We start from the raw sequence: 15,019 nt of genomic DNA on the forward strand, positions 1-15,019 counted from the left end.
TTACAGACATAACGAATGCAAACCAATCCGAATTTCCATTTCCGAAATACGGTAGCGGTAGTTCGAACCTTCGTTTCGTTTTCTGTGTCTTTTCGTTTCTTATTCGTTTCTTATTCGTTTCGTTCGTTGGAGCAAAGTGACATTAGAGAAGGAGAAAAATATTTTTTCCCCCTCAAATGTCACTTTGCTGCAAACGAATAAGAAACGAATAAGAAACGAAAAGACACAGAAAACGAAACGAAGGTTCGAACTACCGCTACCGAATTTCGTCCGAATTCCGAATCCGAATTGACTTTCACACCCGAATCCCGAAAAACGAAATAACACAAATCCGAATTTAAAACGAAACGAAACAAATTTTTTGGCAGTGCACATGTCTAGTAAACATACTAAATGTCCATAAAGAAGACGATTTCTTTATTAGGGTTTGTATACACTTTAAATAAATGACAAAGGATTTCCAAAACACTATGGACAAAGCAAAAGCTGTCTGCTGTCAGGCCTGATGTCTCTCAAACCTCTGAGAGAGCTGTATGAAGGGAGGAGGAGGAGAAATCACCTGAGAAGCTTATCTGACTCATTCCCTTGCGTGTGTGAATTTCACTCTGAGCTACTGGGCACAGTAAACAAGGGCATGTGTAAATGTAAAAATAAGCTAAAGGCTGCTAAGTGACTACTGAGATAATATGAGTTTGCTACACAGAGATTTTCTTGCATTTAGTTGAGGTGGAACCTTCTCATGTAAGTGGTTCCGACCCATTCTAGTGCAAGGGAGAGAAAAGAAGTACTGCATGTGCATCAAGGTCAACACAGATTGTTGTAGTTGGTTCCCATGTGCTGTTAAAACTAGTACACAGACAGGCAGATATCTCTCCAACCATCTGTGTGTGTGTATGGTCAGCCAAAATCTGAGCACACTGATAGACTTGCATTGGCAGAGAGGTTCATAATACACTATAATGAATGGGTTATGGGCAGTAAGGTTATGTTCACACAGGCTTTACAAACAATTGCATGTTAAAACACATGTGCTATGGTTTGGGTTTGGGTATGTTTATAAAGAGAGTTTAAAAAAAGCTTCCTGAACATCTTCCGAGCGTCTAAGTAGCATTTGGCTTGTGTTTGGGACTCGCTGATTTTGACTTGTGTGTTATTAAATCCTCTTATATGAAAGACATATAGTGCTGCTGATCTCAGTACTTACCATATTTAATGTGTGCCTTCCTTGTCAAGCCTGTCATTGCTTTGTATTCGGCTTGTCAAAACTCTCTCTCCCTTGCTATCTCTTTTCGGGTGGCCATGCTGCCTTCTTGGGTCACATGGAAACCCACCCTGGTCACTCCTGTGTCCACACTCCCAGCTTGTACTACATTCGTATGTCCATACACTGGGTGTGTCATAAAGCCAGCTTTGAAATCTAGTACTTCAAGACCCATACCTGCTTCTTCTCCAATGGAATTAAATGTGTCTCCTGGGGCTAGATCTATGACAATAGGGCTTGGTGGTATGGCAGAGGAACGATGGTACATGTAGTCCAGATGAGGGTCATCAAGTGACGTTCTCAGTGTGTGCTTTCCTACTGGAAGTTCAGGGAAGCCCTGCTGAGCCAGCGGCTGTGAAAACTACAAAGTGTAAGTGGTTCTGCACTTATTGTGAGAAAAGTATTTAATGGCGAATGGTTTATTCGTGAATATGAATATATTAAACTTAAAAAAAGGAGATTTTACTACTTTAAATTGGTGTTTTTGAAAGCTTTGCAAGTTGGTTGCTGACGAGATCAAGAACAACATGAAATGAAGCAAAGTGACACAAATGCATTCTGAATTGTATGTGTATACTAGACCATTTGCTTTAATGTTACAAAAAAGGCATTGGTTTTGCAGTGTTTGGAAAGCTTTAATGATGTGACGTAATAGCCTGTTCTTCATGTCCATGTGAACTATGACTTATTATTCACTGTGCAGGAAACGGATTTGTAATAAACAAATATAATAATAACAATAATAATAATATCAAGAGTACATATTACTTTTATATATATATTTTTCTCTTTCCTTCAGAGCTGAGGAAATCCAATGACATTACCAGCTGCTTGTCCATAAAATCTAAACTGCAGAAAGAAAATGGAGAGGTAAGACATAATTCTACTAGAGCATATTGATATGAACCTATGAGAGAAGCGGGTGTGGGGATTCTGATCTCCAAATGAGCTCCCCCACCTACCTCCAGGTGCCCATTTGTATTCTCATCCATTGTAATAGCATTCACAGCCTTTAGGTCTTGCCCTTCTCCTACCGCTCTTTATCTATAGTGCACCAAATTAGATGGGTGTCATTAGGAATCAGAATTCATCTTTGCTTTACAAAATCAAAAATTTCCATAGCAGCAGATTATAAATATATGTCAAAATTACATATATTAATGGCAATACCAATCTAAAAAATCTGCGCTCCTATCTTTAACTAAAAATACCTAACCACAAAGTGTAAAGCTGCAAGTGCAACAGTGAATATAAACCACCTGTAACATCAAAGTCCACAAAAAAGCACTGCGCTAAACAAAAATGACAATAGAAGAAAAAAAACACAAAAAAACAAAACTTAAAAAAAACTGGACTTTTGCTTATTCATGTTTTTTGTGTTTTTTCTTCTATTTTTATTTTTGTTTACAGCAGTGCTTTTTTTTGTGGCCGTTGTGGCCGTTTTGCTGATCTGAATTCAGTAAGCTGAAATATTTTCGGTTGCTATAGGCTATTGCCCTGTGTAAAATGGAGTTATGTTTACGCTCATGTGGATATTTCACATTCGTAATGCTAATATAGAGGGTTCAACAGTTTAGGAGGGAGGAGTAGTAAATAGCAGTGTTGTATTATAAATAAAATGCTTCCCTTGAAAGTAAATACATTTGGATGTTGAATTCTAGAAAATAGTTGTGACACTGGAAGGGTTCCCTAGTAATGGTGGCAGTGGGTGGCTTTACAATAACATCCAAGTGTTTGGATTTCCTCTTCTTCTTAGACAGGAAGTGCACACTTTCTTTCTATTTGGGATGTTGTGGTTCAGTCTCAGGGGTACTGGAAGGCAAGGAGGTTTAGAGTCAGGGTGCTGGGTGGCAAAGGGGTGCAGGTTAGCTGAAAGGGGCAGTGGGTGTAGTGCTGGGGTGTAGTGTCTGCGGTGCTGGGAGACAGGGAGGTTCAGAGTCGGGGGGTGCAGGGATTTCAGTGGTAGCGACAATGCCAGGGGTACTGGGTTCTTCATAGGCTCGAATGCAAAAGCTGGCCACTTGAAAGCCTAGACTGCATTGCCCTCTGATATAAAGTCATTGCAGTTAGAAGGGGCTAGCATGGTTAAGAGCTCATAAGGATTTAGTTATTTGAAAGTATTCTTAGAACTTCAGCCTCCTTGAGACCTATGCTTTGCGATAATGTGTGTTTTGCTGCAGCAGTAATGCAAGTACAGTAGGTGCCAATGGACTCACACTGCGACATACTACAATACACGTGTTTTGCATTGTGGTGCACTGCAGGTCTGGGTTTTTATTTGATTGCCATGCATTGGCAGCCCATTGTTGATAAATCAGCTGCCCTATTGCAACAGGTTAATTTGTGTTTAGTAGCACACTGCAATGGAAAAGCTTAGTGTAAGAGGGAGGCTTGATATTTTGATCTCCACTGCTGGCCAAGTAATGGGTGCACTATGAGGACTTAGGTGGAAGCTTCCCAAAATAAGATTTGTAATAGGTTTTAAGAATCTTTCAACTTATCAAATCTCAGCTGCAATATTATATGTTTGAGATCTTAGCAAGCAGTTCAAAATGTAATAAGTTGGACACTTTTATTGTTAAAGGAAATGTCATGGAATATATTGGAAAAAGTGATTTATAATAACCTTATGAAAAAACAATTCCAGAAGCAGGCAGCAAGGAGGCCAGTTCCATCACTTCAATTTCACTCCATTCAACCTCTGGGCCATTTTGGGAAACACTTCATCACATACATATAAGTGGTCCCTCAGTTTTTCGAGGTTCTAGGCCTAGTCCACCGAGGTTCCAACCCACATGGGGGATGGTACACCTGTGATACCCTTCTCACCCCCACCAAGCAGGAGGACTCTGCATTACTAGGCCGGCACAAGTTTCCTGACCAGAACCAGTCACAAACTGTCCGCTACCCAAGTAATAGGCTTACCTTCCATTCCACAGGAATAACAAGACTCAGTCCACTACTGTCTTTAACTTGTTTTTTTCTGCATGGGAAGTTGCAATAATACAGTCACTTGGGAAACATCACTACATCTTCCATGGCTTCATAAGTTCAATTCCCCTGCCCATCACCAGGGGTTTCTTCATCAAGTAACTTCCAGCTAACCTGGAGGTGCCCCACTCGGGATGAACATGAGGCTTTCCTCTCAAGGGGAAGCTGCATAGTGGGTCTATTACATATTTCTATCTGAGGCCCTAACTCTCCCTCTAGGGCAGAACAGACCTCACTTCCACCAGCAAATGACTCATATACTGAACTCATACCCAGGTTGGGATCCTTGACTCCTGCCAGCACACACACACACATCCCTTACTGCATGGATTAGAAGCCCAGGCTAATCATAGCAGGTCTTACTTGATGCCCAAGTCTTAGCATGCACCGGGCTGAGTGACAGCACTGGTGCTTGGACCCTGTGTGCACAAAGCACAGGTTCTCTTTAAATATTTGGGTTGTAGCATCAGGAAATCACAGCTCCATCTATTTTAATATTTTATTGGAGACACTTTGAAGGCTGCATATTGAATTAGCTTGTGTGAGAGAATGAGTACCTCAATATCTCAGTCTGGACCTTTCCATCATTGATTATGAGTCCCATTATGTCTCTGCTTCAGGAGAGACTGAAAGAAGGATTCCTTCACCGGCTGCTCTAGCGTTTGAAAAATTATAATTGTGTTTATACCGTACCATAACCTTACCATCGACCTGCTTCCTTTCGTCCCAATAATGATTGTTAGAAGTTCTTGAAGTAATGTGAATCACCTTTATTATGGCACTTGTATAAAGAAGGCAGTGACACCATTCTTAAAGGGTCGCTGCAACCAAAACTGATATTTTCGTTTTGGATAGTTCCTGAAAGATGGATCACTCTCAGACCACTTCTTAGCAGTTTTGTCTCTGCAGCTCCTGACATGGCTTTACATACCTAGGAGCCGCACTGATATGGATGGAGCAGGGAGTCTCCCTTGTTCTGCTGTAGTAAGGTACACAGTAGTCCAGGGGGTAAGGAACTTTGCCAATCCAGGTATTGTGGGACTGCAAGCCCCAAGACGTGAGGGGATTTTACCCAACAGGGACACAATAAAGCATTTTCATCTAGCGGAAGGAAGGAGATGTTATAAAAAAAGTTTTAAAAAATCAAACTCGCATATGAAAAATGTGAAAAAACAGACAAAATTGTTTTAAAGTCCCTCGCGTGCACGCACATATAAACCTACGCGTCAGCTGCACAGGGTACATATTGCCAGGGATGTTAGAGTGAGAGCAATAATTTTAGGGCTATTAATCACTGATAACACTAAACAGATAAAAGCTTTTGAGGCATTGCCTATGGCCAATTATAGGTATGGTATTTTTTGGCGATTTCGCAGGCACGTGCAATTTTAAAGCTTGACATGTTTGGTGTCTATTTACCTGACGTGAGCCTGTCTTATATATTTCATGACCCTGTCTTATATATTATACCAAACATTTGGGGGGTAATAAACGTTTGATAACATAATGTAGGGAAAACATTAGGAAAACAAAATTCTGTACTTTTTTCATTTTATAGTAAAAAAAACAAAACCCAGTGATGATTAAATGCCACCAAAATAAAGCTCTATGTGTCCCCAAAAAATTGTATAAAATTAATTTCAGTACAGCGTTGCATGACGGAATAAATGTCAGTCAAAGTACCGCAGTGCTGAATACTGAAAAATGGCCTGGACAGGAAGGGGATGTAAACACCCCGGTCAGCAAGTGGTTAAAGCTTTTATTACTGTTGCTCTATACAAATTTCTATTCGGCTAAGCCAGCGCGGTGTGGATATTTTAATAATGGTGTGTGGTTTACATAGTGTAGGTTAGGGAGAGGTGCTTTTGTATTGTATTCGGTAAATGTATTTCATATCCGCCTGTAGCACTTTGAGTGCCCCATGTTTGCAGTGGAAGTATTTATGTACAGGGCTATGAAATTATATTATATTTTTATTAGAGTAATACTCCAGTTTTGTTGACAAACAATCTCTCTCTAGGTCACTCAGATTGCAGGACTTTTATAGACTGTAATTACAGATTTTACAGGCTTGTGTTCCATAAAAGATTGAGATTTATCATTTCAGTGGACTTTACCAAAACTTTAAAGAGGAACTTCAGCCTTATTTTAAAAACGACAACAAAGACACCTTTAGAAGTGTTTAGTAATAGAAATCTACAATCAGATACTTACATCATGAAATGCTTTTTTATTATTTGCATGCCCTATGTTTCCATCCCCATTCTTCTCACAGTGGCCATTTTCACTGAGGGCAGATAATTATATCGCCCTTTCCTACTTAGAAGTCTGGCTCTGCCTCTTGGAAAATGCGCGTCATCTCAGGTGGAAAAACGCCTTTCCCTGCGATCTCGCAAGATTTTGCAGTTTACAGATGAGATTTCTCAGGAAGGCGCTGGTGATGTAGCCTTCCCAGGATGCATTTGTGAGGGCAGGGCTACATCACCAGTGCCTCTGCTCAACCAGAAAGTGGAAAAACACTCATTGTAAGTAAAAGCATAACATAACATGTTTATTTGATTTTATACCAGCATGCAGAGCTGCAGGCTGATGTGATTGTTAGTAAAAGTGGGTAAAGGCCCACTCTAAATAAGTGGGAGCTTCTACCTTGAATATAATTACATCTTTTCCAGGGTTGAAACAAAAACACCCCCTGGCATCTTGTTTCGGGGAAGAGAATTTTTACTGCTGTAGTCTGAAATGGGAATTACATTTTTATAATTATGACATTTAAGTGTATTGCAAGCCAAACACGTTTTTCTAGTTTTAGATAGAGAGGGGAGGGATCAGAACCCCTGTCAGGTTTTTTTTTGTTTTTTTTTACTGCTATGCAGGGCTCCACTAGAAAGATTTCTCCTCACTTCCTGTCCTGCTTATAATAGTTTTACAAGACAGGAAGTGATGAAAAATCCACAAAAAGGACACAGACAGAAATGAAAATCCAACATGTGTTCTTGCCCTTAATACTAAAGAAAAGCATTTTTATTTCTGTCTGTGTGTCTGTTTCTGAAGACTGTGTAACAGAGCCCTGGATAGCATTAAATACATAACAGGGGTTATAACCCTTCCCCCACTCTCTCCAAAAAAATAGTTTTGGCTGGACATGAACGTTAAACTCTGCATATCTTATACATGTACATACACAAGAATACATTCCCTTTAAACATATTATTCTTAATTGTAGGAGTCTCGACATGGCAGTGCAGTGGAAGAGGATTCTGAAGGCGACAATGATTCTGAAGAGTTTTATTACGGAGGACAGGTGAGTTCCCTGACTAAGAAATTGCTATAAATCAGGTGTGAGAACATAGGTGCTTTTGTTGGTAATTACCTTTTAAATTGTATACAGTATATTTTCATGACGGAAATGTACAGCATCACTTACAGAACCTTTTTAATTGTTTACAATTCAACTCCAGCCAAGTAATTTCTTGTACTTTAGCTTGGAGTGGGGAAGGTTTAGAATGTGTGTCTGATTTTTCCTGCTGCCTGTATTCCCATTGAGGGGATTTCCCCTCAGGGATTGCTGTCTGTGTCTTTGTTAGGGTGATTCAACCTCCTTATTTGTCCTGGTGACCGTTATCACTAAAAGTTATAGTAAAAGAAAATCCCAAATTTTGGGTTGTCATCAAAACAGAATAGATGGGGACACTAGTTTTGCTAACCACCAGGAATTTCACTCCCTTTGGAGGGATTTCCTCTCACTTCCTGTTGTGGCTATCTGACAGGAAGTGAAGTGAAATCTCCCTAACTGGGCACAGATGGAAAAAAAAGCTGACAGGGATTATAATTCTCCGTTACTCTATGTACAACTAACCAAAAACTGTCACACTCCTTTCACCTAACCCTGAAATATTAACTTAACCTATCAAATGATCTCTTAACACACTACCTTCCCCCCTAACCATTTAATATAAGCTGGAAACCTATTCTTCATGTGTGTCCATGTGGTGCACACAACTTCCAAATAGCCAGTTTCATCTGAAGCTAACGAGTTGCTGCAAAGTTCCCCCTGCCTACTAAATCCTGGGAACAGCAGCTAACAGTGCACTAGAAGTTGTTGTGTTGCACAGCCAGTTTACAGATTAAAAACATTTGCTAGCACATAAGTGAAAGAGTTTTTTGCCATATACTGGTAGATCTTCATATGAACGTTCATATGAAATATGTCATTAGAACATTCGATAATGCCCTCACAGACTTGTAGAATGTCGTCCCAAATTTCGTTTTATTTTAACACTTGATTTTGGAATGAATGGATTTTCTGATATAAAAAACCACATTCATTGTTAGAATTGTGTTCCTTTGAGAAAAGAGTTCCCATCCTGCTTCCATCCACTGTTGATTTGACCCCATTAACTATTAAAAATTGAACAAATGTCCCGAAAATGATTTTTTATGAAATTCTACTGGTATATGGCCAGTTGTATAAAACAATTTCTACCAGACCATACGTGTGACACATTTTTTCAGGATTTACTTCCACCTTAAAGCCTGTGTTTGGCTGGCCTGGGAATGCAGTTTAATACTATATATGTTGGCCTGTATTATTAATGACTACAGCCTTAAAGCAATTCCCCAATATAAACTCACCTTTGTCAGTGAATGTTTTATGGATTAAACAATATATTTTTTTAGATTAATAATATACCATTATATAATAATGTAGGTTACATTAACAATGAAAGACCGCCTGTGCCCTGGACTGTAGAGTTAAAATTGTTTAGTGCAGTTTCTGTGCAGCATGTATTTTTAATGTATCTATTTCTAAAACGATAACATAAGTGGTAAGGTCAATATGTTTTATCATACACAGTATTTTGAAACGGGATATTAATGCATTCTTAATTTACTTTAAAATGAATTTCCTCACAGATGCACTTGAATCTTATACATTATAAATAAAGGTATATAAACTACCAAGGACTATGTGAGGCTATTAATTATTGAGGTAGGAATTTTATTTCAGAGTTGATCATATTTTATGTACAGAGGGATTATAAAGAGCCCTGATGTGTTACATTAACATAAACCAATTTTTTAGTTATAAGTAACAGGGAAAGTAGTGTTTATGTTAGCGCTTAATTTAAATGCACTAACATGCTTTATGTTTCTGAAAGTAGAACATACCATAAACTGATTACATACAAAAAATCCACAATTTTCCTTTCTTTGGCTGAAGTCAGACACTAGAGACAAATCGCCAGTAGCAGGATCGCTAAAGAGGCTGCCTGTCTGTCCCTATGGAATTGCTCCCCCTGAGATGTTGCTCTGTTGCAGTCCCGAACACTGCTGAATCTCGATCGCTAGCTATGGGAGTGACATCTTACTGCCTCAAATACAGAGAGAGAGATCCCACAGGGACAAACAGGCAGCCTCTTAGTGATCCTGCATGTGGCAAGCTTGACAAATTACCAGTGGCAGGATCGCTAGCGACAGAGTCGCCAGTCTGATATCTGAAGCCTTTTTTAACAGGTTGAAAGTGCGGAAAAATTCAAACGTTTGAGTTGTCACTGGAACAGAAATAGACAGGATATCTTCCAATGGGGATACTTGTTCTAGGGGGATTTTCCTCAATCTGGAGACACATACTCTCACATCCTGTTGTGGCTAGAGGACACAAAGTAAAAAAGCAAAACTGAAGTTTACAAATATTAGACATGCAAAGCCATAAATATTGTTCCTCTTGCTCCTCCAACACTCTTTCATTATGTGTAGACTGCTTGGTGCGTATGTGCAGGACAGTGTACACCCCTAGCTCATCCCTGACATCTTGACATCCATGGCAAGAATAGGGACAGGTGCCTAATGACAATGTGGGAGGGACAACACTCGAGGAGAAAACATTGGTAGGTAAGTGCAGCAACATGACGGCAAGAGCATTCCCCCCACAGCAATCTTAAGTTCCGTGTTAAGGGAAATCTCCACAATGGGACACAGATAACAAAAAAACATGGCAGATCTGTAATCTATTTCTCAATCTATCCAAAACTAAGACATTTTTTTTGGATTTAGATGCCCTTTAAATTCCCCAATTAATTAAGTGTAATTTCCACAATGGGGTTTGTTAACCAGATTAGGTCTAGACACATAAGATAGAAACCTGATCTAGATATTGGTAGTCACCCCAGGAAAGGTGCTGGAGGGTTAATTGAGAATCTTCATTGGTGTGATCACACCCTCTATCACCTCTCATGTTATATGCTATTTGGATTTGAGAACAAACACAGTTGTAGTTATATTGTGCCTTTTCTATCTGACATTTCTGGGTATGTCAGATACCTGATCCCCCTCTGTCCACTGTGTTTCCTCCCACTTGCCGCTATGTCACTACAGTACACAATAGTGATGCAATAACTGGCGGGTAAAAACCATTGCGTGCATGGCAAGACATGCCTTTTGGCCAACTTGAAGTCATTGGATAGCAGTGGTGCTCATAGCTCTGCTAGAGAGCAAAGAATAGGTAGGTAGGTATAAATATTCAATAACATCTTTTTTGGGAGCTATTGGATTTATTTGTTTTATAATTGCGACATGGGGCCTGTAGTACATTAACACACATCAATAAATGTATTTACAATCATATGTACATTTGCAAAACATTCACAAGTATATTCTAAACACGGAAAAAAAAAATGTAGGTTTCCTTTTGCTGTCAGAGATTTGTCATTTTTTTTATACATCTGCTCGCCAAACCATTAAGATTAACTTACATAATTGTAATAAATGTACATCAGTTTTCAAAATAACCCCTCAAAAACCTTATATTTTCTGACCACACTTCATCTGATCTAGATAAAGATAGTACCAATGTTGATTCATTTGTTATTATGTCTACAAAATGTTCTGATAATGATGGCATTTTGTTAAAAAAAAGACAGAAAAGTCCATGTTCATCACCTAAATTATCTCACAAATACCAATTTAACAAATGACAGGCTGGGCTCATACATGCCTCACATGTGCTAATTTCCAAACACATTGAAGTAAACAATCTGCAATTATGTGAAATGTAATTTCGGGTAGAGCCACTGGACTCCAGTGGTCTGATGTTGAGATTTAAAGCCTGATTATTTAATTTCAAATAGTCCCTTCAACTGGGAAATCCCACCATTGGGCCACCAATAGGAAAGCTCCAAAATTGCAGATTAATAATTAGTACAGTAGTTATAAACTCTCAAACTTGTTTTTCAATAATTAATCCAAATCAAACAAATATACATTGCCCAGCAAAACACTTACAATCATCATGTTTTTTGAACGGCTGCTCAGCTTCCCTGTCCAGTACAAGATCACAAAGAACAGTGCAGACTCCAGCAACTGTTCATCTACTAGGTTGGACAAGGGAGGAGAGGGGGGCAGGGGGAGGGGACACACACAGCTTACTAGCATACACAAGGTTGATACCATAGCACTCTGCTATGGAAAGTAAAACTTTTAAACATCAAGGAGCAGCATTCATTATATGTGATTTCATCAGCATTTGAAATAGGTTAAAATACTTTTGACTTTATTATCACTTTAACTTTCTTGTAATGCTAAACCCTGACTTCTTGGAAATGTTAAACTCTGAAGAGGCAGACCTGGCCTTTGCAAGTGCATTTATGTATTCAGATTTGACAACAGTAACCTCTACTGCCAAAGGGTTGCTAATGTTCAAAATTGGCTATCCAGTGTCATGACATCAACTAACTTTGTGGCTTTCCACATGTTCACATGTCAAACTAAATTGGTATTGGAGGACATTCCTTAGTCCGGTACTGGGATAACAGGCCTAAACAGAGAACATGTATCGGTATAACACTAAGGAGCTACAGAGATATGAACACGGGGGAACAGTTTATAGCGGGGTAACCAAACTTTATCCTGCCAGCTGGGGTGAAAGTACAATTTCGTCATGAATCTGCTTCAGGAAGTCATGCCTGTGGCTGTAATAGTCTTGCATTGCTTTTGTAGCTTATCTACAGCTAGAGGGCTACCCCTAGTTTATAGGGTGAAAAGGACAAGGAAGAGACACAGGCTGGGTATGGCTAAATCAGGGGCAGGCAAATTAATATAGATACTGAGAATTGCCAACAACATCTAGCAGACATCATGCAGTACTGTGTCAGGTTTACATAGTACAAAAACAGAATAAAAACATAATATCCAGCGTATGTAACAGAAGAAGTAGTACGTGTTATGTATTGTCAGCTTTAGAAATTGTAACCAGGACAATATGATACTTTATACAAGATCGTATTTTGGAGGGGGCGTTGTGGAGTCCAAATTCTAGGATACTTTTATCTTCTTTACTGAGAGTGTATTTCTTTCAGGCAATCTGGGCTGAACCATATAGTGAGATACAAAAGCAGTAAAGGAACCATAACTCATTGGTGCTACAGGAAGCGCAGCTTGTAAATTTAATGAGTAAATGTGGCAGTGTAGATAAATAACTAGAAACTGCACTAAGAAGCAAGGATTTAAAGTGAACCTGTCACTTTCCACGTTCAGGGAAAAGTACTAGGTTCTCTTTTTAGCCCTCTGACCTAGCTACTAATATTACCTTCCCTGTGTTCCCTGGACACCTTGTTTACCCACTGCAGCTCTAAATAGAAAGTTCTGTGTAAGCTCTGTTATGTTTTTTGTCAGAGCTTACACAGTACTAAGGGCCACCAATCATCAGACCCAATGGTACAATGCATGGGCTTGGAGAACAGCTGTATTGATGCCAACACTGCACAGTAGAAGGAAGGGAGGGGAGGGTCACATGCTTCCCCATACTTGACTAGCAAATAGGATTTTTAGCAAAGGAGGTGGCCATTGATAAAAACCTTTGCCCCAAATGGGCAAAGTAACAGTTTTCTTTTGGATCACATTTCCAGATACATATAAAACATATAAACAGGGTTATTCACAAAGGGGTGAAGAGTTTGGAGAAGGCAGGAGAAGCGAACAATCTAGACCAACATAGCTGACATGGAAAGTGAGCTCAATTGGAGAATTTTTCCAAATCATCTACTTTGGCCTAGATTGTTCACTTCTCCTGCCTTCTCCAAACCCTTCACCCTTTTGTGAATAAACCTGAAAGACTTTCAATTTCCTTTTGATTCTAGAACCTCGGTATAACTGCCTTGAACTCAGCTTGTAAAATATATTAATTATGGTATTCAAGAACAGACCTAATGAACCGAATCAAATAAGAATGTGTACAGCTCCGTAAAAGGATGAGGTGTGCAGATAAATGAGTTGCTGGTCTTGCTGTATGGACAACCGCATCATGGGAAACACTGCTTCCATGTTTTGTCTTTGTAAGATTTTGTTCATAAACTGTGTTGTTTTTTTGTTCAGGTGAGTTATGATGGAGAACTACATAAGCACCCACAGCTGGAAGCTGACCTGGCGGCAGTGAGAGAAATCTATGGGCCCACCGCTGTATCTCTCAGGTATCAGTATTGGTTTATAACTGTATACCAGGCTTCAAGTGAACTGTCATTTTGCCTTACAATGGCTTCAAGTGAACTGTCATTTTGTCCTTTGACTTTTGGAGCTTTGAGCCACAAGCCCTGTGTAAGCTCCATCTCTGGGTCAGAGCTTACACAAGGCAAAGGACGTTTTCCTTTTTCTCAAACAACAGTGTTAGGGCCTAGGCATTGGCTGCTCAGGCACCATGCACTGAACTGTGGGAAGATGGGTAGTGTGTCACATGCTATCCCATATCCAGAAGTACAGAGCTTTTCACATTACTCCATCTGATGAATGTGCCAGCAGGGTTGCACAGGAAAAGTAAATATATATGAAGGAAGCAGGCTATGAGATGACCCTGTTACTTTGACCATTGAGGTGACCCTGTTACTTTGACCTATGAGGTTACCCTGTTACTATAAGGTGATTCTGTTACTTTGACCTATGAGGTTACCCTGTTATTATGAGGTGACTTTGTTACTTTGACCTATGAGGTTACCCTGTTACTGTGAGCTGACTTTGTTACTTTGACCTATGAGGTTACCTTGTTACTATGAGCTAACTTTGTTACTTTGACCGATGAGGCTACCCTGTTACTATGAGTTGACTTTGTTACTTTGACCCACCTACCCATGTTGCTCATTGAGCAGGTGGCCCCATTTTCCAGGTTCAGATCCTACCTGAGCTCATCCCTAATGGAAGTGAATTTAGAGTGTGTATTTAGTAAATGTTAGATTGTAAACTCCTTCAGGGACATAGACAGATGTACACGATTCTGTATACTGTCGTTTGTACATTACACTGTTGAACTGTGCACTGTATAAAGATTCATAAATTGTACGCTTGCTAATATTTATATGCTGTGTGATCCACATGTCATAAGAACTAAGGAATTATTTCATAAGTTGCTTTTTGAAGCTGATCCACATGTCATAAAAACTAGAGAATGTTCTTATAAGTTGCTTTTTGAAGCCAAGCATTTTGAAGATGAGTAGTTTTTCTTTCTTATACGTGATTGAATAATATTTCGCATTTCCTCTGTCCTTCAGGGAATATGGAGCAATTGATGATGTGGATATCGATTTGCATATTGATGTTACCTTCCTTGATGTAAGTCTTTTGGTTTTCATTCAAAAAGTATATAAAGTAATCTTGAGGTAACATTAAAATGTTACTGTTAATGTTATGAATATAGAATATGTCTTTATCTAAACTGAGATATGAAAGTTATTTTTCTCGATGTGCTTTGGTCGACCCATTGATTGTCACATATGAAATACATTC

General features: G+C 39.3%; 1 protein-coding gene across 2 annotated transcripts in view; it reads left to right on the forward strand.

The window, feature by feature from the left end:
• PARP8 (poly(ADP-ribose) polymerase family member 8) overlaps positions 1-15,019 on the forward strand; it is a 179,014-nt gene that overhangs the window by 106,199 nt on the left and 57,796 nt on the right. For both annotated transcript variants that reach the window (XM_018564454.1, XM_018564455.1), the window contains exons 5-8: positions 2,061-2,131; positions 7,476-7,553; positions 13,622-13,716; positions 14,785-14,845. In XM_018564454.1, the coding sequence (XP_018419956.1) occupies positions 2,061-2,131; positions 7,476-7,553; positions 13,622-13,716; positions 14,785-14,845 (305 nt within the window). The remainder of the gene's footprint in view (positions 1-2,060; positions 2,132-7,475; positions 7,554-13,621; positions 13,717-14,784; positions 14,846-15,019) is intronic.

The sequence above is a fragment of the Nanorana parkeri genome, unplaced genomic scaffold, assembly GCF_000935625.1.
Source record: "Nanorana parkeri isolate BGI_ZX_2015 unplaced genomic scaffold, ASM93562v1 scaffold752, whole genome shotgun sequence".
Classification (NCBI taxonomy): domain Eukaryota; kingdom Metazoa; phylum Chordata; class Amphibia; order Anura; family Dicroglossidae; genus Nanorana; species Nanorana parkeri.